This window comes from Canis lupus, chromosome 23 (assembly GCF_003254725.2).
Source record: "Canis lupus dingo isolate Sandy chromosome 23, ASM325472v2, whole genome shotgun sequence".
Classification (NCBI taxonomy): Eukaryota; Metazoa; Chordata; class Mammalia; order Carnivora; family Canidae; genus Canis; species Canis lupus.
The window spans coordinates 4,075,400-4,101,837 of NC_064265.1; the positions used below are offsets into that span (position 1 = coordinate 4,075,400).

The following is a 26,438-nucleotide window of genomic DNA, read 5'->3' on the forward strand; positions in this document are numbered from 1 at the left end:
CCTCTGCCTGTGTCTCTGCCTCTCTCTCTGTGTCTCTCATGAATAAATAAATCTTAAAAAAAAAAAGTTTTCATTTATCTTGCTAAGCACCCAGAAATAGAATCACCTTTTATTTTGAAATTTTTAAGTCATAGCACTTATTTAAGGCTGTAGAATGTGTATGTGTGTGTATCTGTGTTTGCTTTCCCAATTGAATGAAACCAATGGCTTTGCAGTGCTCTGAGTGATTCAGGAACTGAACAATATTCTAATAGTGTTCATCTGAGCCTCACAATTAAACTGCTTAGTTGATTTCTGAGATATTTCCTGATTTGGGGCAAATTTGTTTTAATTTTGAGAATATTCTTCTGTAAAACGATTTTAATTCTAATACAGAATCTCACAATTGCTTTAGGTGTCATCTGTCTTCAAAAATATACTTGAAACTTGATTAGAATGAATACTTTTTGGAACCCATCTTCATTTATATACAAATGAAAAAAAAAATCAAAGTATTCAAGAGGCTGTGAATCCATACTATAAGAAGTGGCCTTAGAACACACATGATAATTTACTGCATATTAGTTATGCTGGAAATAGAAAATGAGGTTTTACATTGATGTCTTGGATATTATAGGGCACAAAGGGTCAGATATAATAGTCCATAAAAGCTAAACTATACACTAGTCACAGACCTTTCCAATCACATAAAAGAATTCAGGTCAGAAATGGATGGAATCTCTAAGAATTCCATGATCTTAACAGAAAACCAATCTACTCCGTCTTCTTCCATCTACAGAAGACAGCTGGCTCCTGCCACAGAACTGCCCTTTAACACACCCAACTGCATTATGAGCTCTTATAGCTCTGAAAATTAGGACACAAATCTTTTACTACTCCTTTCCTGCACCATTTGTCTCCACATTACCATTACTACTGTCTTGCATAGCAGTTCTTTTTATAAATCTACCCTAAGGCTCCTTCCATCTTGTTCCATTTCCTTTCTCCCATCTGCTCCATAAGAAAAAAGGTTAATATATACCAGCAAACCCATCTTTACTTCACTTTATGATGATGGAATTCCCTAAGGAGACCCTTTGTCCCTGTCCACAAAAATAGGGAAGTAATTTTATTTTCTCTGAAAATCATCAATCCTCCCACTAGGGCATGTGGAAAGCAAAGAGTTGTGCCATGAAAGGTACAAAACTTAAAGAGGGTGTATGCCACTCTGCACATACCCTTCTCTTTAATGCCATTTTCAGAAGGCAAAATTAATTTTCACAGCTCTGCAGCTGTTCAACCATTACAGAATAATATACTTGTTAAATTGCATAAAGCCATCCTAAGATAAGTACTCAAATAAATTTGTAAAAATTAAACCAAATTTAAAATTGTTTAAAATACTTTATTAAGGATTCTCCTTAAAAACTATGTACAATGATGTTCACTACAGCATTATTTGTAATATCAACGACCGAAAACATAAACAGCTAAATATAAAAGAATGATAAATTATGGCATATCTATATAATACAATTCTATACACCTATCAGAAAGGATGAAAAGAGCTTTGTACCAATACAGAGCAATCTCTAAAGATACATTGTCAAATGGGAAATCTCTTTTAAAGATTTATTTATTTCAGAGCGAGTGAGCAAGCAAGAGATTCGTGCGTGTGCCAGTATGCACATGCCCATACAAATGAGACAGGGGCCAGAGGGAGAGGGAGATGGACAGAAGCAGACTCCACACTGAGCGCAGAGCCCAAAACGGGGCTCAATTCCACGACCCTGAGATCATGATGTGACCTGAAATCCAAAGTTGGACACTTAACTGACTGAGCCACACAGGCACCTCTTCACTGGCAATATGTTACACTATTTTTATTTCCTTGCTATCTTATGACTCATATGATAATTCAAGAAATTTTAATGAACTACAGATTACTGAATAAAACATTTAATTACCTTTGTCAGGCTTTAATAAAACAAAACTTCACTTTCAAAATCTTAAATGACCAATTCCTCATCTAACTAACTTGAGATTTACGATTTTCCTCCATATAATCAGAGCATTAGTTCCTTGCCCTGATAAAACCCAGGACAGAGAAAGCATTAATGCAAGTGAAAATTTATGGTACACTCTGACAGAATAAAATAAATAAATAAAAAGTTGTTGTTTAGGTGAACATGGTGCATAAAGCCCTTTGCCCATGGACAGCAATGCCCTGTCATGAACACACTGATCTGACAGCATCAGAAAAAGGCACATCTTTATTTAAATGGAAAGAAAGGGGGGGGCGGGGGGAAGAGAGAGAAGGGCATGACCAGCTGGCCAATATTCCTCCAAAAACACTAGACATGCAAGGAGGGGCATCACTAACAAGAATGAAATATCTTCCTTTTTAAAGAGTTTGAAAAAACAGATATCCAAAAGAAAATAATCAGTTATTCCACCATGTAGGGATAATCATGAAGGTTTTGACAGATCTCTCTAAATTTTTTTATGCAAATAAACATATACATGCTATTTTATAAAAATGTAATTTTAAATTGTTTAGACAAAATCTCAACATTTTATAGTTTCATACTTTATTTTTTAAAAAATACTTTATTTGTTTGAGAGAGAGCACAAGCAAGAGGAGAGACAAAAAGAGAAAGAAGCAGGCAACCGGGATTCCTGGGTGGCTCAGCGGTTGAGTGCCTGCCTTTGGCCCAGGGCATGATCCTGGAGTCCAGGGATTGAGTCCCACATCGGGCTCCCTGCATGGAGCCTGCTTCTCTCTCTGCCTGTGTCTCTGCCTCTCTCTCTCTGTGTGTGTCTTTCATGAATAAATAAATAAAATCTTTAAAAAAAAAAAAGAAGCAGGCAACCTACTGAGCAAAGGCCCTATAATCCCAGGATTCTGGGATCATGACCTGAGCGCAGGTCATGGCAGATGCCTAACTGATTGAGCCACTCAGGCACCCCTTTGTTTCTTTATTTGAAAATTAAATGAACAGATCTCTATCTTTTTTGCTTATATATAATAAATTCTATTTTTAAAAAGATTTTATTTATTTATTCATGAGAGAAACAGAGAGAGAGAGAGAGGCATAGACACAGGCAGAGGGAGAAGCAGGCTCCATGCAGGGAGCCTGATATGGGACTCGATCCTGGGTCTCTAGGATCACACCCTGGGCCAAAGGTGGCACTAAACCGCTGAGCCACCCGGGCTGCCCTATATGATAGATTCTAAATGAAACAAAAATTTAGATTGGTGCTTGTGACAGTGTTAGAAGAACACACGGGAGAATTATTTTCTAATCTTTGGAGGCAAGAAGGCCTTTCTACACATTAAATGAAATGGACAAAATGTAAAGAAGAGTGATAAATTTGATACTTAAAAAATGAAACTGTTTTACAACTAAATATCAAACAATCTCAGAAATGATAAAGGCCAATTTCTGTAATATATAAGAACTCTAATAGAAACAAAAAAGATGAAAAACCCAGTAAGAAAATGGTAAATTCTATCAAAAGGAGGTTCACAGAAAAACAGGTGCAAGTCATCAGTAAACCTTGTTATCAGATTGAGCACTCTGAGCAGATGGAAAGAAACAAAAAGGTCATATTTTCATTTTTCAGGGTACTAAAATATCACAAGAAAAAAGAGACATCCCATATTTCACCACCTAATAACTAAGCTACTAAATAATATCATTTTTAAAAGATCTTATTTATTTATTTATGAGAGAGAGAGAACGAAGAGAGAGAGAGAATGAGAGAGAGAGAGAGAGAGAGAGAGAGAACATGAGTGGGGAGGAGGGGCAAAGGGAGAGGGAGAAGCAGGCTCCCCACAAGCAGGGAGCCCAATGTGGGGCTTGATCCCAGGACTCTAAGATCATGACCTGAGCTGAAGGCAGATGCTTAACAGACTGAGCCACCCAGGCTCCCTATATCATTTTCTCCTAAGTATTTCCCATTTGCTTTTTTTTTTTTTTTTAAGACTTATTTATTGGAGAGAGAGTGTAAGCAAGCGAGCACGCCTATGAGCTCAGAGAGGGGAGGAGGAGGAGGAGAGGGAAGCAGACTCCCCACTGAGTGCTAAGCAAAGCTCAGGGTTTGATCCCATAGTCCTAAAATTGTACCTGAGCTGAAATCAAGAGTCAGATACTCAACTGACTGAGATATCCAGGCACCCCTCACCATCTGCTTTTGAAGGCAGTGTTTTTTCCTTTACCTCTAATTCTCTTGTACCTTTCACAAGGCTAAGGCTAGCACTGTTTGTTGGAGAAAATATGGTAATAAATGAAATATTTTCCAAAAACAATCTATTAATTTACAATGCTACCAGCAATGAATAACTAAATAAATATTTAAATGTACTTCTGTCATTCTTCTGCAGTAGGCAAGAATTTAAGAAATCATGGCTCTTAAAATAATGGTTCTTTGTTTCCATTTTAATTTAAGTTCTATTATTGAAATCACTCTTAAAAGTAATGCTATACCATTCAGCCTAGTTCCAAAAATAATATGAAGAAATTATGGTCAAAACATATCAAAAGTATTTAAAGATAAATTTATAGAAAGTCAACTAACTCCAAGGCAAGAGTAAAAATGAAGAAAATCATACTCCTCATAGTCTAACTGCTATGAACAGAGCAAACAGAGACAATCTACAGATAGACAGAAAAATACAATGACTATGAACTTCTAATCAGAAATAACAGAGGTTAGGGATGCCTGGGTGGCTCAGCGGTTGAGTGTCTGTCTTTGGCTCAGGGTGTGATCCCGGGGTTCTGGGATCGAGTCCTACATCCAACTTCCTGCATGGAGCCTGCTTCTCCCTCAATGTCTCTGCCTCTCTCTCGGTCTCTCTCATGAATAAAGAAAAACTCTTTAAAAAAAATAACAGAGGTTGAAGATAATGCAGTGACCTTTATAAAGAGCTGAAAGGAAAAATACACTCTACCAACCGAGAGAGTTCTGTTCTCAACGAAAATATCCTCCAAGAATAAAGATGAAATAAAGACAATTCTTGGGCAGCCCTGGTGGCCCAGCGATTTAGTGCCACCTTCAGCCCAGGGCATGATCCTGGAGACCCGGAATCGAGTCCCACATCAGGCTCCCTGCATGTAGCCTGCTTCTCCCTCTGCCTGTGTCTCTGCCTCTCTGTGTGTGTCTCTCTCATGAATAAATAACATCTTAAAAAAAAAAAGAAGACAATTCTAGATTTAAATAGTTTAAAAAAAAAAAACAAACCCTAGGAAAATGACCTGTATTATAAGAAATGTTGAAGGAAGATACTCAGAATGAAGGGAAATGGTATCTTATGGAAACTAGAATCAGCTGAAAGTGCTAAGTATGTGGCTAAATATAAAAGGCTACTTTTTTCTTTAAGGATTTTTAAGTAATCTCTACATCCAGCATGGGGCTCAAACTCACAACCCTGAGATCAAGAGTTGCATGCTCGGGATGCCTGAATGGCTCAGTCAGTTAAGCACCTGCCTTCAGCTCAGGTCATGATCTTGGGGTCCTGGGATATAGCCCTGCATTGGGCTTCCTGCCCAGTGCAGAGTGAGTATGTATGTATGTATGTATGTATGTATTTATTTATTTATTTATGATAGTCACAGAGAGAGAGAGAGAGAGAGAGAGAGAGGCAGAGACACAGAGGGAGAAGCAGGCTCCATGCACCGGGAGCCCGATGTGGGATTCGATCCCGGGTCTTCAGGATTGCACCCTGGGCCAAAGGCAGGCGCCAAACCGCTGCGCCACCCAGGGATCCTGCGGAGTCTGCTTCTACCTTTCTCTCTGCCCCTCCCCCTGCTCATGCTTGCTCTCTCTCAAATAAATAAAATCTTGAAAAAAAAAAAAAGAAAGAGTTGCATGTTCCACCAACTGAGCCCACCAGGCACCTCTAAAAGACTGCTTTAAATTAATTTATCTTTCTTTTCTCTTTTCTTTCTTTCCCTCTTTTAAAGATTTTATTTATCTATTCACGAGAGACAGAGAGAGGCAGAGACAAGGCAGAAGGAGAGCAGGCTTCATGCAAGGAGCCCAATGTGGGACTCAATCCCCAGACCCAGCATCATGCCCTGAGCCAAAGGCAGATGCTCAACTGCTCGAGCCACCCAGGCATCCCTGATTTAAATTTCTTTTACATATGACTGTTCAAACCAATAAAGGCCTTATAGTGTACACAGACAAAAGTATATTTTACCCGAATTGATACAGATGAAATAGAAAATGTGAGGGGCATCCTGATGGCTCTCAGTTGTTAAGTATCCAGTTCACTGACTTCAGCCCAGGTCATGATCACAGAATCCTTGGATTGGAGTCCCACATTGGATCTCACAGTCAGCAGGGAGTCAGTTTGAGATTCTCTCTCCCCTTCCCTTTGCCTCCTTCCCTCTGCTAGCATTCCCATCTCCCCCCAATAAATAAATATTTTTTTAAAACAGGAAAGAAACCTGAATAGTTCTCATCTATCGAGGAATTTCAATTCAGTATCAAAAATTTCCCACAAAAAATTTTTAGGCCAGACTGCTTCCCTGGTGAACTCTATTAAACATTTGAGGAAGAAGTAATACCTATCTCACACAAACTCTTTCAGAAAATAGAAGAGGAAGAAGCACTTCTGAACTCATTTATATGGTCAGCATAACCCTGAAACCAAAGTGTGACAAGAACATTACAAGGAAAGAAAAATATGGATCAACTTTTCTCATGAACCTAGAAGCAAATTTTTAGTTTTTATTTATTTTTTTTTAGAAGCAAATTTTTAGGTAAACTCTACCTCCAACATGGGACTCACACTCATGACCCCAAGAGATCAAGAGTCCCATACTCTACAGATTGAGCCGGCCAGAAGCAAATATTCTTTTTTTTTTTTTTTTTTTTTTTTTTTAATTTTTATTTATTTATGATAGTCCCAGAGAGAGAGAGAGAGAGAGAGGCAGAGACACAGGCAGAGGGAGAAGCAGGCTCCATGCACCGGGAGCCTGATGTGGGATTCGATCCCGGGTCTCCAGGATCGCGCCCTGGGCCAAAGGCAGGCGCCAAACCGCTGCGCCACCCAGGGATCCCAGAAGCAAATATTCTTAACAAAATATTAATAAATCAAACCTAACAATTTGTAAAAAAGATAATACATTCTAGTTAGTTAGATAATACATAGATAATAAACTAGTTAGTGGGGTTTATCTAAGATTGAAAGGTTGGTTTAACATTTGACCTTCCATAAATACAATTCATAATATTAACAAAATAAAGAAGATTAAAAATAACATATATGCAATAATATGCTATATTAATTTTGTTTAGATACTCACTTTAAGTTTTCTAATTCCTGTTTTCTCAATGGAGAAGAAGGTGGAGCTGGAATGAATTTGTCTCCATCATGGCTTTTACTGCTAAAATAAAGATAGCTTCTGAATTATGAAGAGCAAATAAACAATTAAATATAAAATTTTGTTTCCCTATTCCCACTTCCATGCAATTTTTTTAATGCCAAATGTATACATGAGCAAAAAACAATCAATGAAAAATGCTTAGTAACTTGGCATCACCAATGTGTTAAAGCTATACTGTATTTCAGTTTCTTTCCTTCAATACACAATACTGCTTTTAAAAATTTCTAATTGTAAACAATATCTCTACAAAGGAAACCACCCCTATATTTTCACACATTTCTCAGTCTTCTGATTGTTTATCACCTATAATAAAACTTATTAACCCCTGGAGGATAAAACTAAACCCCCCACAATTTTGTTTCAAATTTTCCTTAATAAATATATTTCTTAAAAAAATATATATATACATATTTCTACCATAATTAAAAAAAATGCTAGGATGAAAGACTTGAATTTAAAGGTGCCATGTGTAAAAAGAACTTTATATATAATGGAGCTTTACTATTATTAGAAGCTCTCATAATTTCTAGAGACTGGGATAATACTGAACTTATACTACAAAACTAGAAATTTAAAGAAATATTCTGGAGGTTAATGGTTTACAGTATGTTAAGAGAAAAGGCAGAGATTAAGAAGAAATGATAAGTTTTAGGATTTAAGTATTCATTTTCTTTATGATTTTTTTAATTTTTTTATTTTTTAAATTTTTATTTATTTATGATAGTCACAGAGAGAGAGAGAGAGAGAGAGAGAGAGGCAGAGACACAGGCAGAGGGAGAAGGAGGCTCCATGCACCGGGAGCCCGATGTGGGATTTGATCCCGGGTCTCCGGGATCGCGCCCTGGGCCAAAGGCAGGCGCCAAACCGCTGCGCCACCCAGGGATCCCTCTTTATGATTTTTAAAATAATTTTTAAAAAAGATTTTATTTATTCATGAGACACAGAGAGAGAGAGGCAGACACATAGGCAGAAGGAGAAGCAGGCTCCATGCAGGGAGTCCGATGTGGGACTCATCCCAGAACCCCAGGATCATGCCCTGAGCCAAAGGCAGACACTCAACCGCTGAGCCACCCAGCCGTCCCTAAGTATTCATTTTAATGCAAGTAAAAACAAAGTGCGTCACTGAGTGCAACAAGATTTCTTTACACCTATTCCTCTTGTCAATGAGAAGCTGTTTCTTTCCACTTCTCTTCCAGTGTTCTCTCCTCACTTAGTCTTCGTTTCTCTCTTCCAGAAATACTCAACATTCATATTTTCCTTTCTTATTATTCAAAACAGGGGATTTAGGGAATTCTGACTGGAGATTTTAGGAATTCATCTAAAGGACAAAGAGGCTTACAATGAAGTCCTTCATTCCCGAGGGGCTGCACCAAAGGAGGCCAAAGGGATTAGAATACCTGCAAGTTTCACTGCTTTCACTGCTTTCCGTGTTCCCACCTAACTGATTACTATTTTTAGATCCATTTTCCTGCTTTGGATCTTGCTGTTCTTCGGGTAACAGCAACAAGGCGTTTCTGAGACAAATGGCTGCAAACTCCATACTGGCTACTGGAATGGCTGAAGATTGTCCATCACTTAAAAGAACAAAACCAAATTAGCTAAATAATTTAAAAATAAATAAGACTTTTCAATTATCAGGAATAAAACTGATATAATTATAAATGAAAATTTGCCGATAAGTAGAAATTTGAAAATAAGCAATTATGAGAATCCTAAAGAACCTAAATCCTAAATATTACATATAAAATGTAAAATGTATGAATAATAGATTGCAAGTATATACATCATACAAGTTGTATCTCTAGGAATGGGACTAAGGACAGCAACCAACTTGAAGGTTATCTGCAATGTCGATGTTAATGTAACTGGAGAGTAATAGACAAGTAAAATTGTACTGAGGGCTGGGGCAAGTGTAGAAAGAACTGGAAAGAAAGGAAGTAGATTTTCACATCTGAGCCTTATTCTGTTTTTTTTTTTTTTTAAAGATTTATTTATTTATTTATGATAGACACAGAGATTGAGAGAGAGGCAGAGACACAGGAGGAGGGAGAAGCGGGCTCCATGCCGGGAGCCCGACGTGGGACTCGATCCCGGGACTCCAGGATCGCGCTCTGGGCCAAAGGCAGGCGCCAAACCGCTGAGCCACCCAGGGATCCTTGAGCCTTATTTTGGTTGATCCTTGCTTTCGAAAATGCTTAATTTTTAAGTTTTGTCTTATAATTTTTTTTGAGATTTTATGTAACTTTCTATTGGTTTGACACACCACACTAAACTTTATTAGGGAAAAAAAGTGAAAAGTAATAATATATATATTTTTAAAGATTTTATTTATTTATTCATTCATTCATTCATTCATGAGAGAGAGAGAGAGAGAGAGAGAGAAAGGCAGAGACACAGGAGGCAAAAGCGGGTTCCCCATAAGGAGCCTGATGTGGGACTCAATCCTGGATCCCAGGATCACACCCTGAGCCAACTGCTGAGCCACCCAGGCGTCCCGGAAAGTAGTAATAATTTTGAAATTGTGGGAAATGATTCTTTACCTTAAGTCTTGAAAAAAAAAGTCTGCATTATAAATTAAGACCAAAATATTGTGTGCCAGATACTATTTTAAAACTTTGGGGAAACTTTTATTAATTTTTTTTTTTTCGTTTATTTATGATAGTCACACAGAGAGAGAGAGAGGCAGAGACACAGGCAGAGGGAGAAGCAGGCTCCATGCACCGGGAGCCTGACGTGGGATTCGATCCCGGATCTCCAGGATCGCGCCCTGGGCCAAAGGCAGGCGCTAAACCGCTGCGCTACCCAGGGATCCCTGGGGAAACTTTTATTATAACAATTTTATTTTTTGGAAAAGAAAAAAAATTCAGGAAATTTTTTACAAAGCCTACTACTTTAGAAATAATAGCAACTCTAAATTAGAATCTTTATACAAGATAAAGATGTTCGTACTTAAAAGTTACTCATTTTTAAAAAAAATATTTTATTTATTTATTAATGAGAGAGAGAGAGAGAGACAGAGAGGCAGAGACAGAGGCAGAGGGAGAAGCAGGCTCCATGCAGGGAGCCCGACATGGGACTCGATCCCAGGTCTCCAGGATCATACCCTGGGCTGAAGGCGGCGCTAAACGGCTGAGCCACCAGGGCTGCCCCTTAAAAGTTATTCAATTGAAAGTTTACATGTGACAGCTTTTTAATGCTTTGGTTACTTTTACGGATTAGTACCGTTCTCTCCAAATACTACGAATTAGCTTTAAGGACTATAAGAAAATACATAAATGAGGGACACCTGGGTGGCTCAGGGGTTGAGGGTCAGCCTTAGGCTTAGGGCATGATCCCAGGATCCAGGATGGAATCCCACATTGGGTTCCCTGCAGGGAGCCTACTTCTCCCTCTGCCTATGTCTCTGCCTCTCATGAATAAATAAATCTTAAAAAAAAAAAGAAAAGAAAATACCTAAATGAAAAGCATCAGTGATAAATTGCATAAAAAGGAAACATCAAGATGCCCTCTTCTGGACATTTTGAATAATGGTATTGAATAGAGCAGGGTCTCTTAGGGCATCAACAGTTTCAGCACAGATGTAATAAACTGAAATCCTATGTCAGGTAATATTCACTGCGAACGTATATATGGGCATCTATTTTTTTTTTTATGGGCATCTATTTTTAGAAGCAGTAATAAAAGCCAGTTACAAAGTGGTTTCTCCTATAAAATGGTAAGTCTTAAGTATGTTCTTAAAATTTTTTTTAATTTTTATTTATTTATGATAGTCACACAGAGACAGAGAGAGAGAGAGAGAGAGAGAGGCAGAGACATAGACAGAGGGAGAAGCAGGCTCCATGCACTGGGAGCCCGAAGTGGGATTTGATCCCGGGTCTCCAGGATCGCGCCCTGGGCCAAAGGCAGACGCTAAACCACTGCACCACCCAGGGATCCCTTAAGTATGTTCTTATACAAAAATAACATTTGTGAGACAATATGAAGTATCTATATTTTCTCTTTGCAAAATACTTACTTATATACAGTATTCTGTATGGACTGTGATGCCAAAACTATTTTACGATGATAGCCTTGACCAACAATAGACTGTACAATTCCTTTCTTACTTGGAAGGCCTTTAGTTTCTTGTTCAGCAGTCTACAAAATACAAATGATTTCCAATTAATTTAATACAATTACAAGACAGGATGTGAAAAATGATCTAATATTTCTCCAGTTAAACCAAGGAAGTTTCTAAGATCCATCAATGTGGAGTTTTGGTGATAAAGGAAAACAGGTTCTGTATTGAAGAGGAGTAGTTAATTAGTACATAGAGCTGGACGTCTGTGATGCATGCGATGCATGCTATATTGTATTATGAAGTTTGAGGTTATTTTTTTTTTTTTTAAGATTCTATTTCTTTATTCATGAGATACAGAGAGAGGGCAGAGATACAGGCAGAGGGAGCAGAAGTAGACTCCATGCAGGAGCTTGATGCGGGATTCAATCCTGGAACTCCGGGATCACATCCTGAAGTGAAGGCAGACGCTCAACCGCTGAGCCACCCAGGTGTCACGTTTAAGGTTATGCTCAGGAAAAAAGGCAAATCAAGATTGACTCAAGCATTTACTTAGAATGATTTATTTAGAATATTATACATGGGGCAGCCCCGGTGGCGCAGCAGTTTAGCGCCGCCTGCAGCCCAGGGTGTGATCCTGGAGACCCTGCATCGAGTCCCATGTCAGGCCCTCTGCATGGAGCCTGCTTCTCCCTCTGCCTGTGTCTCTGCCTCTCTCTGTGTCTCTATGAATAAATAAATAAAATCTTAAAAAAAATATTCTACATGCCAGGGTAGAATATACAATGCTGTATATTAAGGGCACTTTGACATCACAGTAAGGAAACATAAGAGAGCCACAAAAAGCGAAAAAGGGAAGCAACTCTGCCTTCTGAAACACATATCTTGTTCTTCTTCTTTTTTTATTTGAGAGAGAGTAGTGAGCTAGTGAGCAAACATGAGGTAGGTAGGGGCAGAGAGAGAAGCAGACTCCCTGCTGAGCAGGGAGGCCAACATGGGGCCGTGATCTCAGGACCCTGAGATCACGACCCAAACCAAAGGTAGACACCGTACTGAGCCACCCAGGCGCTCCAATCTTATCCTTCTTATTGAAAACATTAAATGGTCAACAACGTATAAATTCAGACAAGCTATATGTTAAAATTAACATGGGCACAATTCTTGCCTTCTAGGAAATTAAAATGCTTAAAGCCCTGAAAACATTAAACTGAAAATATACATTTTATGGAATGTAAAGTTCCTTACATATATATAGTATTTTGGGATATTTCACTAAGATGCATCATCTTACTATGGGAACTTGATAGTATCCAAACTGCCTTTATCTTCCCTTTCACTCAAAGTCTTGGAATTGTCTGCAAGTGGATTCCCAACTATCATTTTATAGTCAGGCAGATTCTCATAATGCAGGAATAAACTGGAGCCAATCCATACAAACTTGCAGAGCTAAACTCTGCCCTGCAAAAAAGTCCTTCTCTAAGCACAATGTTTCTGTACTGTTACTTATTGCTCCTACTGTAAGTTTATTATGGTTATACTTCTATTTATGACTTCTAATAAAACAAGGGTTCACTTGCATATTCATTTTAAACAGAAAATATTACATAATGCTTAAAAAATACAACATGCTTAAAAAATACAAAACTGCTCTGTTTGAAGAATTTTAAAAATCTTTTATTTAGGGATCCCTGGGTGGCACAGCAGTTTAGCGCCTGCCTTTGACCCAGGGCGCGATCCTGGAGACCCAGGATCGAATCCCACGTCGGGCTCCCGGTGCATGGAGCCTGCTTCTCCCTCTGCCTGTGTCTCTGCCTCTCTCTCTCTGTGTCTATCATGAATAAATAAATAAAATCTTTTAAAAAAATATTTTATTTATTTGAGAGAGGGAGAAGGAAAGAGAATCTGAAGCAGACTCCACATTGAGCACAAAGCACAACTCGGGGCTTGATCCTACCACTGTGAGATCACGACCTGAGGAGAAACCAAGAGCTGGACACTTAATCCACTGAGCCACCCAGGTGCCCCTCTGATTGGAAATTTTGTGCTGAGGAGGCAGCCAAGCAATATTAATGAAAAATTACAGAAAATGGATATTTTGAACCATTACTGGGAGGGACTTCCATTCTGACTTCTTTTCCTAGTGGTGGTAATAAATTTATAAGGATTCATCCATATATTCTTTCCTCATCCTTAAGGTAACACAAGCTGATCAGATGGGTAGATTTAAAGATGCGACAGATGAAAACAAAGATGGGATGGAACTAAAAATCCACAATAATAAAGTATACTTTCAATAATACACCAATAGGCAAAAAGTGTGTCAGATTAGTCATGATGTAGAATTGCAATTAAAATATTACTTTACAGTGCCATAACAAATAGCACTCAACATATCTGAATTTCAGTAGCCTTCCCTTAAATTGCTTAAATATGCTCCCTACAATTGTCTATATTTAATGATTAGCAGATCTTCTCTCATATATTAACCTAGCCAAGTAAGCATAAGCCCTACTTTTGCCAAAAGCAGTCTGAAGCAATGTGCCAGATAAACAGGACATAAATCATCTCCTTAGCATCACAAACTTAAAACTTAAGTTGGTTCTTTTTATTCAAAACTGTTATTTCTGAAGGTGCCAACTGCTTTGTTCAGTATTCCTTCTTTATTGATGATATACATTTTATGGAATTTTATTTGGAGTTTATAATATAATCTACAATATAATATCTACAATTGGGATTTTGCTTTCTGGTTTTATTCAAGAGTGTTTTGGGGGTTGTTTTTTACTGTCTTTTAGGGCACTTCAGATCCTTTTTAGAAGGAGAAGCATAGACAAAAGCTAATTATTTTTGACAAATTCCTTATTTATAGCACAAATTGAATATTCTGAGATTCACCAAATTATGGCAATCAAGTCATCTTTACCATTTTTTTTTTAAAGATTTTATTCATGAGAGACACAGAGAGAGAGAGAGAGAGAAAGGCAGAGAGAGACACAGGCAGAGGGAGAAGCAGGCTCCATGCAGGGAGCCTGATGTAGGACTCGATCCTGGGTCTCCAGGATCATGCCCTGGACTGAAGGTGGCGCTAAACCGCTGAACCACCTGGGCTGCCCTACCATTTAAAAAAAAAAAAAAGATTTTATTTATTTAAAAAAAATTTTTTTAAATAAATTTTTATTTATTTATGATAGTCACACAGAGAGAGAGAGAGGCAGAGACACAGGCAGAGGGAGAAGCAGGCTCCATGCACCGGGAGCCCGACATGGGATTCGATCCCGGGTCTTCAGGATCGCGCCCTGGGCCAAAGGCAGGCGCCAAACCGCTGCGCCACCCAGGGATCCCAAGATTTTATTTATTTATTTGAGAGAGAGGGAGACTGCATGTGAGCAGGAGGACGGAGAATCCCAAGCAGACTCCCGGCTGAGTGCAGAGCCCTTAGGCTGGGCTTGATCCCATGACCCTGATATGTAGGCAGAAACCAAGAGTTGGATATTCAACCAACTGAGCCATCCAGGGCACCCCTACCATTTTTTAAAAATTAGAAACTTAGAATTCTGGAGAAGAAAATGGGGCGGGGGGGGGGGGGTTCATAATAAAATCCACAGAATGAAGACAATCCTAAAAGTACTATTTCTAAAAATAAGTATTTTAAAAAGAAATATTAAAAACCCTACTGTATTTCTCTACTCTTTGGAAGATATAATAATCCCCTGGTTTCCAGTAATTATTCAAATGAGATGCCTCCAACACTTAAATTCATGAATGGATTAAAGAGAATAAGCGATTTCTAGAGTTCTTATTTTTTAAAAAAGTATAAATACTCCCTAGAACTGTCAGTTAATTTAAGAATTATCCAATAAGAAAGTTGCCTTTTACTTTTTTAAAAAGATTTTATTTATTATTCATGAGAGAATCGGAGAGAGAGGCAGAGACATAGGCAGAAGAAGCAGGCTTCCTGGGGAGTCCGTCCGATGCAGAACTCGATCCAAGGATCTTGGGAACATGACCTGAGCGGAAGGCAGATGGTCAACCACTGAGCCACACAGGCACCCCAAGAAAGTTGTCTTTTAAAAGGCAAATTACAACTAAATAAATCATTAAAGCCCTTCAAAGATACTACTTATCTCTTTCCCTAGTGGTATACCCAAATCATAAACTACTTTTAAGTATCGTCTGAAAACTACCAGGCAAACATACTTCTCAATGGTAGTTTTTGCAGCTGTTTCTCAGGAAGTGCTGTTCAGCAGTAAGAGTGCATAAACATCTATATCATCTATGGCAGGCAAATCTTAGGTGCCATACCTCCCAATCTCTACATGGCCAAAGGTGCAGCAAGGGTGGGGGGTGGGCAGGAAACGGGGTAATACAGGCATCTGGTAATTCCGATACAACCTGTCTCCTACCCTTCACTGACCACTCCCCACTTGAGATTCCCAAGGCTTCCACCAACCATCACATGCAGATATCACATGCAAGGACACCCATGTAAACTGGCCTATTTCTCACAGTCACTGTGGACAAAGGTGTGAGAGAGACAGCCTGATAATCCTGAACCATTCACTGAATCAAAAGTAAAGTGCCTAGGCACTGAAGGAAATGCAGTGTCATACACTTCTTTCCACATTCATGGTGTTAGTATCAGTCCTTCTCTAACTATCTGCGGCATGTACCACTCACACCAGCAGATAGATGATATGGCCCCTGCCCCAGGAGCCAATAGCAGCTAGCAGACCTCTATTCCAGCAGGCACAACCCTCTCATTGGCTTCACCTCTTTAATCTGACTGCTGATACAGGCTGCTATACTTTAAGAACCTAGAACGTTAACAAATGACTTTAAGAAACTAAACCTTTGTCCAACCTTTAAAGAACAGTTTATAAATTCCCTGAATTAAAAAGGGAATGAAGTCTTGTATGTTTCCAAATATTTTTTGCTATGTAACAAGTTGGGGGCACAGTATAGGTTCAAAAAGATACCCAAGGAGCACTCACCCCTTTATTTGCAGCAATGCAGCATTCAGCCAGCCTTAGCCAAAGGCGTGGATTTGCATGATAAACCTGAACAGCTTCAATCAGACACTCAAAGGCAGCAAGAGGTCTTCCAATGTGAAGAAGCTGAATGCCACAGTTATACAGCAACTCATACCTCTTGTTGGTTAGTAATGTACACATAGGTCGTCCTGAAAATTTTTTGCCTAATGATATAAATTAGGTAAGAAAGAAAATCATTAAAGTAACAGTTACATTGAAAACACTTATTCCACTAAATACTTAAATACTATCTTACTTAATACCAATGACCCCAGTGTGAAGTTGTAATAGCTCTTGACCAGTGAAGACCTTCATCCCCAACCTCACAAATATTCTCCAGAGTCATCTCAGTTGTCTGTGCTGGTGTGGCCAGAGATGTCTCTTCTCATTTGCTAGCTCCTCAGGCAGGCAACAATGGTCCAGAAAGGCAAAGAGAGAGAGGACCCACCGACTCCTATCAATCTTTTATTTTTTATTTATTTTTTTATTTATGATAGTCACACAGAGAGAGAGAGAGAGAGAGAGAGAGAGAGAGAGAGAGGCAGAGACACAGGCAGAGGGAGAAGCAGGCTCCATGCAGGGAGCCCGACGTGGGACTCGATCCCAGGTCTCCAGGATCACACCTTGGGCTGAAGGCGGCACTAAACCGCTGGGCCATCTGGGCTGCCTTAGCCAGAAGTATATAGCTAATGTTAGTGAGGGTTCAGGGAACTTTACTATGAAAATAAAAATTAATATACCAATACCCACAATGACTATGGTTCACTTGCTTATTCAAAGTTTCACAGTCTATAATAAAATAAGACTACTTATGATTCTGGATGCATTTTTCATCAGTTTTTTTTTTTAATTTAAAAAAGCTAAATAATTGCTTTTAAGCATTCCAGGTCAAGGATCCATACCATATGAATAATAAATACAGTTATAGACTTTAGGAATTTGCTCAAAGATTGTCAGGTGCAAAAAAAAAGAAAAAGAAAAAAGATTGACAGGTGCTACCTATAGTGAAACCTTGGAAAGAAGCTATAATAAAACTAGGGTGCCCAGCTGGTTCAGTCTGTAGAGCATGCGAGTTTCAGGGTCATGGTTCAAGCCCTAGGGTGGGCTTATAGCTTACTTAGAAAAAAGAAAACCAAAACAAAACAAAAAAAAGTTTAGCACAGTCGAGAAATCTTAGCAACATATTTTGCTGTATAACATTACCATATGTGATTACTGATTTTCAAGTCCATGAAAAAGTGAATGTAATTTAAATTTCCTTAATATTTGAAGTAGCAATTATTTACTAAAAATCTCGAATAAACGTGTTTTTGTTTTGTTTTGTTTTGTTTTGTTTTTGAATAAACCTGTTGATCAGGGTCAATGTTAACTGTAGGTAGGCACATACGGATGCATTTTGACCAGACACTTGATCACTATCTACCTATTTATTCTTTTAGAAAAAATTACTTTTTAAATTCTAGTATAATTTATGTACCATATTATATTAGTTTTAGGTATACAATACAGTGATTCAACAATTTTATATATCACTCAGTGCTCGGTTGCTTGCTCTTTAATATCGTGCTCTCCTCTAGTAGAAAAATATGACTATCCCCCAGCAATGGGCTCACCTGGATCAGTGCTGCCTGCACTGAGCTGTGCACAAACATTGTCATTCTCCTGTAAAGCCTTTTTAAAGTAGAAAATTCCCAGATTGTGCTTGCTCATGGCAAAATGAATGCAACCAAGATTATTCCAGAACATGCATCTCAAGCATTCACCTGAAAAAAAAAAAAAAACCACAAACAAATCTATCCTAAAATTTTACTGTTGATACATGCCACACAAGAACTGGCAATGAAACAGCAATTCCACCTAATCCTTATAGAAAAGTTTACAAGGCACCTGAAATTTGCGACATGCGAAAATTCTGTAAGCTCCTTTACTTTTAAAATCCTTTGTTTTAGGTGATAAACCAACCCTACCCATTGATTTGGTTACCCTGCTTAATATTTTTCCTGATTTAATTTTTTTAAAGATTTATTTATTTATTTATGATAGACAAAGAGAGAGAGAGAGAGGCAGAGACACTGGAGGAGGGAGAAGCAGGCTCCATGCAGGAGCCCGATGTGGGACTTGATCCTAGGTCTCAAGGATCAGGCCCCAGGCTGCAGGCGGCACTAAACTGCTGCACCACCGGGGCTGCCCTGATTTAATTTTTAATAATAGGCAAATGATACAATAGTGCAAAGGACAAAAAATACTTCTTAGTAACATTATATGTATTTTGTCCACAAAAAATATTATCTAGAAACTGGACAGAATAAGTATATATGGACACATTTACTATGGCAACATATTAATGGTAGCAGGAATGCATAAAACAGAATACATAAATTCCTGCTTTTGCTTGTTAAAGTCTCCACTGCTCTTTCAGTTCACACTTCTTTCTTTCTTTCTTTTTTAACTCTTTTTTTTTTTTTAAGATTTTATTTATTTATTCATAGAGACACACAGAGAGAGGCAGAGACACAGGAAGAGGGAGAAGCAGGCATCATACAGAGATGCCTGATGTGGGACTGATCCAGGGTCTCCAGGATCACGCCCTGGGCTGCAGGCTGGCGCTAAACTGCTGCGCCACCGGGGCTGCCCAGTTCACACTTCTTTAAATACTACTATGCGGCAGCCCAGGTGGCTCATCGGTTTAGCGCCACCTTTAGCCTGGGGTGTGATCCTGGAGACCGGGGATAGAGTCCCAGGTCAGGTTCCCTGCATGGAGCCTGCTTCTCCCTCTGCCTGCCTCTCTCTCTCTCATTCCATGAATAAATAAATAAAATCTTTAAAAAAATAAATAAATACTACTATGGCTGAGCAACTATCTTCTCATGTTTATTAGGCATTTGTACTTCTTATCCTGTAATGTACACACTGCTTCTTTCTTTTCTTTATCTATTTTTAAATTTGGTTACAGATGTTTTTCCTGTTGGTTACCTGTTTGTATGTTATAGAAATCTTCTGTCACATGTTTCAAATATTTCCAATGCCATCATGTGATCTGTCTTGTGACCTGCTTCAGTGTGTGTGTGTTTAATGATAAAAAAATTTTACATGATTATGTGGTTAATTTTAGTCGTCTTTTCTAAACTCTATGGTTCTTGCATTTTGGATAATATTTAATCAATCCCCCCAAATTAAGATATTCAAGTTTCCTTTAGCTGCTTTTATGATTGTATATTTCGACACTTCATTTCTCTGGGCTTTCTTATGGAATAATGAAAACAATCCAAGCTTTAGTTTTCTTCTTCTAAACTGCTTCTCAAATACTCCAAAAGAACCTAATGAGAGTCCATCTTTTCCTCAATGATATAAAATGCTGGACTAGACTGACAAAATTAAGACTCAGGTTATCCAGGATGTCTGGGTGGCTCAGTGGTTGAGCAACTGCCTCTGGATCAGGGCGTTGTCCCACATCAGGCTCCCTGTATGGAGCCTGCTTCTCCCTCTGCCTACGTCTCTGCCTTGCTCTCTCATGAATAAATAAATAAAATCGTAAAAAAAACCGCAGGATATCCAAAGCTTAATACTAAAATCTAATTTTCTTCTTATGTGCTTTAAAATTGAGCAATGATTTTTTTTTTTTTAATTTTTATTTATTTATGATAGTCACAGAGAGAGAGAGAGAGGCGCAGAGACACAGGCAGAGGGAGAAGCAGGCTCCATGCACCGGGAGCCCGATGTGGGATTCGATCCCGGGTCTCCAGGATCGCGCCCTGGGCCAAAGGCAGGCGCCAAACCGCTGCGCCACCCAGGGATCCCGAGCAATGATTTTTAAAAAGATCAAAACTAGGCTTCAGGGCAAGATAGTAAGAAATATACTAACATATTTAAAGGAGGTTGCCTCTGGTTGTGGCACTGTCAACAATTTAAGAAACATTCTATTCCCAGAGCTTCTCTAATAAGTGTATTTTATCAACAGCAAAAACTAAATTTTAAATATGAGAACAAGTATTTTAAAATTAATAACTATAAAAATATCAATAATAAAATATATAGCTACTGTATAAAAATCTCCTGTTAGATCATCTTAACTGTTGACTAGTCAACTGCATGTCCTGCTCCTCACTCCACTGTAGAGCTTGACAATATTGATTCTGAAAACTGCATCAAGACAGTCCTAAGCAAAATTTTCTCAAGGATACTGAATTTTTAGCATGAAAGATCATTTCAGTGTTTGGGTATTATGGGCCTCTGAGGGGAAATTATGACAATAAAAATAGCAAAAATGAAAATTCAGCAGAATTAAAAAATGGGTACTCAGACAGAATATCCAAGTAAACTATAATGGAACAAACTGTTTTTCTCTATTTTTACAACCCCAGTGAACAGAACAGGCAAAGGGGCTGGGGGCAGTGGGTATGTCTGCAAGTGTGTTCTTTGTATCTGAATAGAATCTAAAATAAAAATTACCCAAAAACTTATTCATTCTTTGTGTTTTAAGAGTTTATTTATTTATTAATGAATGAGTGAAAGAGAGAGGGCAGGCACATAAGCAGGGGAGGAGAGGTGAAAAGAAGTCTAAGCAGACTCCATTCTGAGCACAGAGTACCACATGGGGCTCAAACTCACGACACTGATACCATTACCTGAGCCAAAACCAAGAGTCAGACGCATAGCCAACTGAACCACCCAGGCACTTCCATTCTTTGCATTTTAAACTTGGTGTAAAGCATTTTCAATAGTTTTACTTCATTTCTTGAATAAATGGATTTTCCTCCTTTCTCTCCAAAAAATAGCAATGCTATGAACTTAAAGCCCCAAATTTTACCTTTTGTTTTTCCAACAGTATTAAGCAATTTTTTAAAAGATTTTATTTATTCATGGGAGACAGAGAGAGAGAGAGAGAGAGAGAGAGAGAGGCAGAGGCAGAAGCAGGCTCCATGCAGGGAGCCTGATGTAGGACTCGATCCCGGGACTCCAGGATTACGCCCTGGACCAAAGGCAGGCACTCAACTGCCGGGCCACCCAGGTGTCCCAGTATTAAGCAATTCATTAAAACTCTCTTTCTTGGGACGCCTGGTGGTCATGGGATTGAGTCCCGCATTGGGCTCCCCACAGGGAGCCTATTTCTCCCTCTGGCCTGTGTCTCAGCCTCTCTTTGTATCTCTCATGAATTTTTATTTTTAAAAACCTTCTTTCTTATTAAAAATAAATAAATAAAATCCTTCTTTCTTTTTTATTAATTTTTATTTATTTATTTTTAAAGATTTTATTTATTTATTCATGAGAGACACAGAGAGAGGGAAAGGCAGAGACACAGTGGCAGAGGGAGAAGCAGACTCCATGCAGGGAGCCTGACGTGGGACTTGATCCTGGGTCTCCAGGATCAGGCCCTGGGGCTAAAGGCAGCAGTAAACTGCTGAGCCACCAGGGCTGCCCTGAGGAGACAGAATCTTAAGCAGGCTCCACACCCAGTGCGGAGCCCAATGTAGGCCTCCATCCAACTATCTTGAGATCATGATCTGAGCCAAAATCAAGATTCAGGTGCTTAACTGACTGAGCCATCCTGGTGTCCCTCATTAAAACTTTCTAATTAGAAAATAAATAATAATTATTTTCCTAACTTTATAGAAATATTTTTTGAAATATTTTTGACATAGTTAATAGTCTAAAAAATCATCATATGCAAAAAAAAATCATCATATGCTCACAGCTTTATGGGAGAAAAGGGACAAGTATAAACATTATCAATTCATTTTCTTTTTTTAATTTTTTTTTTTCAATTTTTATTTATTTATGATAGTCATAGAGAGAGAGAGAGAGAGAGAGAGAGAGGCAGAGACATAGGCCGAGGGAGAAGCAGGCTCCATGCACCGGGAGCCCGACGTGGGATTTGATCCCGGGTCTCCAGGATCGCGCCCTGGGCCAAAGGCAGGCGCCAAACTGCTGCGCCACCCAGGGATCCCTCAATTCATTTTCTTAAAACGTCTCATTTCACAAAGTAAAAGCCCAAGTACCTTACGTCTTGGATCTAATTTGTTAAGCTGGTATTAAAAATAAAATGAGGGGTGCCTGGGTGGCTCAGTTGGTTAAGAATCTGCCTTCGGCTCAGGTCATGATCCCAGAGTCCTATGACTGGGTCCCATGTTGGGCTCCCTGCTCAGTGTGGAGTCTGCTTCTCCCTCCTCACTGTTCATGCTCCCTCTCTCTCTCTCAAATAAAATCTTAAAGAATGAAAGAAGAAAACGAATACAATGAGGGGAAAGAAAAGTAAAAGAAGTGAGGCTTCTTCTAAAATGGAAAACAAATATGGGCACCTGGGTGACTCAGTTAAGCATCCAACTCTTGGCTTAACTCAGGTCATAGCATAGGATGGGCCGAGCCCCAGGTTCTGTGCTCAGTAGGAAGTTTGCTACTCTCCCCCTCTCCCCTTCTGCCCCCTTACCCCTGCTCACACACACTAAATAAATAAATCTATAAAATAAATAAAATGGAAATAATAGAATTTCAGAATTTTTCTGCAGCAGAATAAAACATTACATGTAAAAAATTAGCAAAAATCACACTGAAGAGCACTGTAGGAAACAACAAAAGACAGAAGAGACAGGAAGAAAATACCAGAATTTCACGTTTTCTTTTACCTGTTTTCATGAATCCTGGATGCTCAGCAATGTTTGAACTATTTAATAGCTTCACAGCTTTTCGATAATTGCCTCTTAAGTACTCAAAATTGCTTTTAAGAAACAGAGAGGGTGCAGACTGTAAAGAAAAGGAAAGTTGCTTATATTTTGTTTTCAGATGCCTAATGAGAGATCATAATCATATTGCTATACTGGCATGTCCTGAAGAGCATAAATGAATCATTTAAGTCATGATCACAAAAAACTATAGTCTCAAAATTTTTCCTTGCTTTCACAATCTAAAAAAATTAAACTTATCAGAGAGCACCTTATCAACTGAATTAAGAGTCTGCCTAAAAAAATACATACAGTATATAAGAACACAAGACTGTCTTCACCAATTATACTACTAACTGAAAACCAATTTTCCTAGGCCCTTTATTTCAATTACTATGAGAGACTGGAAATCTCCCATATTTTTTAGGGTACAAATGCACCTTCATTAGAACCCAAAGGGATACAATCATTCAATGCTTTCCCAAATAGGAAAAAAAAAAAAAGGTGTCATTCTATGGATGGAAGTATTGCCTAACAGAATGCCTTATTTTTGGGAGCTAATCTTCCTGTGACAAAAATCAGATTTTGGATGGTAAATCATGTTTCACTTCCCCTAAGCATCCTCCTAGTGGAGGATCACCTGTATAGTTCCTATTTAGAATGCATTTGCCTACATAGATTTGCACAATGAACATCCAACCAGGAGGACATGAGGAATCCTGGTCTCATCATTTATTCACTTTAGCTTAGCTACAGGCTTTTTTTCTAAGTCCCTGTTCTTGCTTTGCTCTGTACCTCCTGATTTAGGTACTACTACTACACTGCATTACAATATTTATTTTCCTGTTTCTCTCTCCCCTGTGACTCTGGCTTCTGTTAAGGCAGGGATCATGTCTTTGTCTCAAAAAAGCTTTGATAATGGTTGGCTGGCTAGTAAGGCTTTTCCCTCTTAGCCTCAAGTCTACCCTCTCAGACCTTACTTACAATTTGTTTTCATCAAAAATCACTTGAGTACTGACCCAGGGATTAATCTGGATCCTGTCTAGGATTTTGAGGGTCAATTTTCCTGAACTATTCCTATTACAAACTGTATCTCTTTATGCCTTCATACTTAAAGTTAACAGTTTTCCTAAAAGCATCAAGAATGTTCACAATTCTGTCTTTTCCTTTCACAGTCTTAAAAAATTACGTATCAGTGGAGGAGTGGGGTAGAGGGAGTGGAAAGAAGGAGTAAGCTTATTTCAAAGAGTCTAGCTTAGTCAAATTGAAGTTATTGTCAAGCCAAAGATCACTGGAAAGGGGCAGGTTTGGGCTACAGCTGAACTGTTCATCTTTACTAAATGTTCTGAGTATAAGCTAAAAAAATCCTGAAGTGTCTAATAGTAAATGTTTACATGAATTATGATAAACTACTCCCAGAATACTAAGTATTTAAAATGGTGGTTTTGAGGACTATATGCCAAGGAGAAATGCTTGGTTTAATTTTAAGTGAGGAAAGTATTAAATTATAGACACAGTATGATCACCACTTCACAACTCAATGTCAAGGTTTGTATCTAGTGGTAAATATACACTATAAGAGACTAAAATAATTTAAAACTGACAAACACTTATTGTACAAATAAGATAGTTTTAGGACATAAAAATTACAAATTGAAAAAAAAAGTCAAAAAGAAACTTACATTTCCAGCTGTGTTCATCACTGACTTGATTTCCCTTTTGCATGCTTTCAGGGACTTCATTTGGATATAAGCTCTCACTTTATACTATCAAAGGAAAATGTGAGTATGTGAGAACTATGATGGATTTTTTAAAAAAAATTTTATTTGTTTATTCATAGAGACACAGAGAGAGAGGGGGGCAGAGGCACAGGCAGAGGGAGAAGCAGACTCCATGCAGGGAGCCTGACGTGGGACTTGATTCAGGGTCCCCAGGATCACACCCCAGGCTGCAGGCGGCGTTAAACTGCTGCGCCACCGGGGCTGCCCTATGATGGATTTTTTAAAAGATTTTTATTTATTTATTCATGAGAGCCAAAGAGAGAGAGGCAGAGACATAGGAAGAAGGAGAAGCAAGCTCCTGTGGGAAGCCCAATGTGGGACTCTGAACCCAGGATCCCAGGATCATGACTGAAGGCTGATGCTCAACTACTGAGCCACGCAGGTATCCCAGGACTATGATGGATTTACACATGCTGAAGCAGTCTTACTTTCTAGTTAAAAGGAAATTCAACCCTATCTGTTTACAACATGGTTATACCAGGTACTGGCAAAAGCAGGTTGTAAATTATCTTAATCTATTTTTATTATACTCTTGGAATACATGTAAAAAACAAAAAAAAATGTGGTAGGATAAAATTTATATTTAAGTTCCACAAAAAATCCTAACAACTTTAAGCTTTAAAAAATTTATTTATTTATTTTTAAAATATTTATTTATACATGAGAGACACAGAGAGAGAGAGAGGCAGAGACACAGGCAGAGGGAGAAGCAGGCTCCATGCAGGGAGCCCAATGCAGAATTTGATCCCGGGTCTCCAGGATCATGCCCTGGGCTGAAGGCAGGTGCTAAACCGCTGAGCCACCCAGGGACCAACCCCCAAATTCATTTATTTTTAATTCAAGTATAATTAATGTACAGTATTAGTTTTAGGTGCACAATATAGTGATTCAGTAATTCTATAATTCCTATCAATTTTTATCTGCACATGGCTAATTAAGAATGAATTTTGGGGGATCCCTGGGTGGCGCAGCGGTTTGGTGCCTGCCTTTGGCCCAGGGCGCGATCCTGGAGACTCGGGATCGAATCCCACGTCTGGCTCCCGGTGCATGGAGCCTGCGTCTCCCTCTGCCTATGTCTCTGCCTCTCTCTCTCTCTCTCTGTGACTATCATAAATAAATAAAAATTAAAAAAAAAAAAAAAAAAAAAAAAAAAAAGAATGAATTTTGGGATCCCTGGGTGGCTCAGCAGTTTAGTGCCTGCCTTCAGCCCAGGGCATGATCCTGGAGTCCTGGGATTGAATCCCACAACAGGCTCCCTGCATGGAGCCTGCTTCTCCCTCTGCCTGTGTCTGTGCCTCTCTCTGTGTGTCTCTCATGAATCAATAAGTAAAATCTTAAAAAAAAAAAAAAAGAATGAATTTTAATAGTCTACAAACTGATTTTATCATCCAATACATTCCCAGGCCATTTCTCTCAATCTCTCTTTTTTTTTTTTTTTTTTCATTTCTCTCAATCTCTTATCAAGAAATTGAAAGATACTGCATTATCATTTTAGGCAAATATAGTCAGAAGAATAAATGTGCTTTTATTTTTTTTTT

General features: G+C 38.6%; 1 protein-coding gene across 8 annotated transcripts in view; it reads right to left on the reverse strand.

The window, feature by feature from the left end:
• The window catches only part of CNOT10 (CCR4-NOT transcription complex subunit 10), a 75,079-nt gene that overhangs the window by 22,614 nt on the left and 26,027 nt on the right, over positions 1–26,438 (reverse strand). For 6 of the 8 annotated variants that reach the window (XM_035705009.2, XM_049099651.1, XM_035705011.2 and 3 more), the window contains 7 exons: positions 24,802–24,885; positions 23,084–23,201; positions 18,077–18,226; positions 16,425–16,627; positions 11,392–11,513; positions 8,774–8,950; positions 7,296–7,376 (listed from right to left, as the gene is read on the reverse strand). In XM_035705009.2, the coding sequence (XP_035560902.1) occupies positions 7,296–7,376; positions 8,774–8,950; positions 11,392–11,513; positions 16,425–16,627; positions 18,077–18,226; positions 23,084–23,201; positions 24,802–24,885 (935 nt within the window). The remainder of the gene's footprint in view (positions 1–7,295; positions 7,377–8,773; positions 8,951–11,391; positions 11,514–16,424; positions 16,628–18,076; positions 18,227–23,083; positions 23,202–24,801; positions 24,886–26,438) is intronic. The other 2 variants (XM_049099652.1, XM_035705006.2) reach the window with 1 other exon arrangement.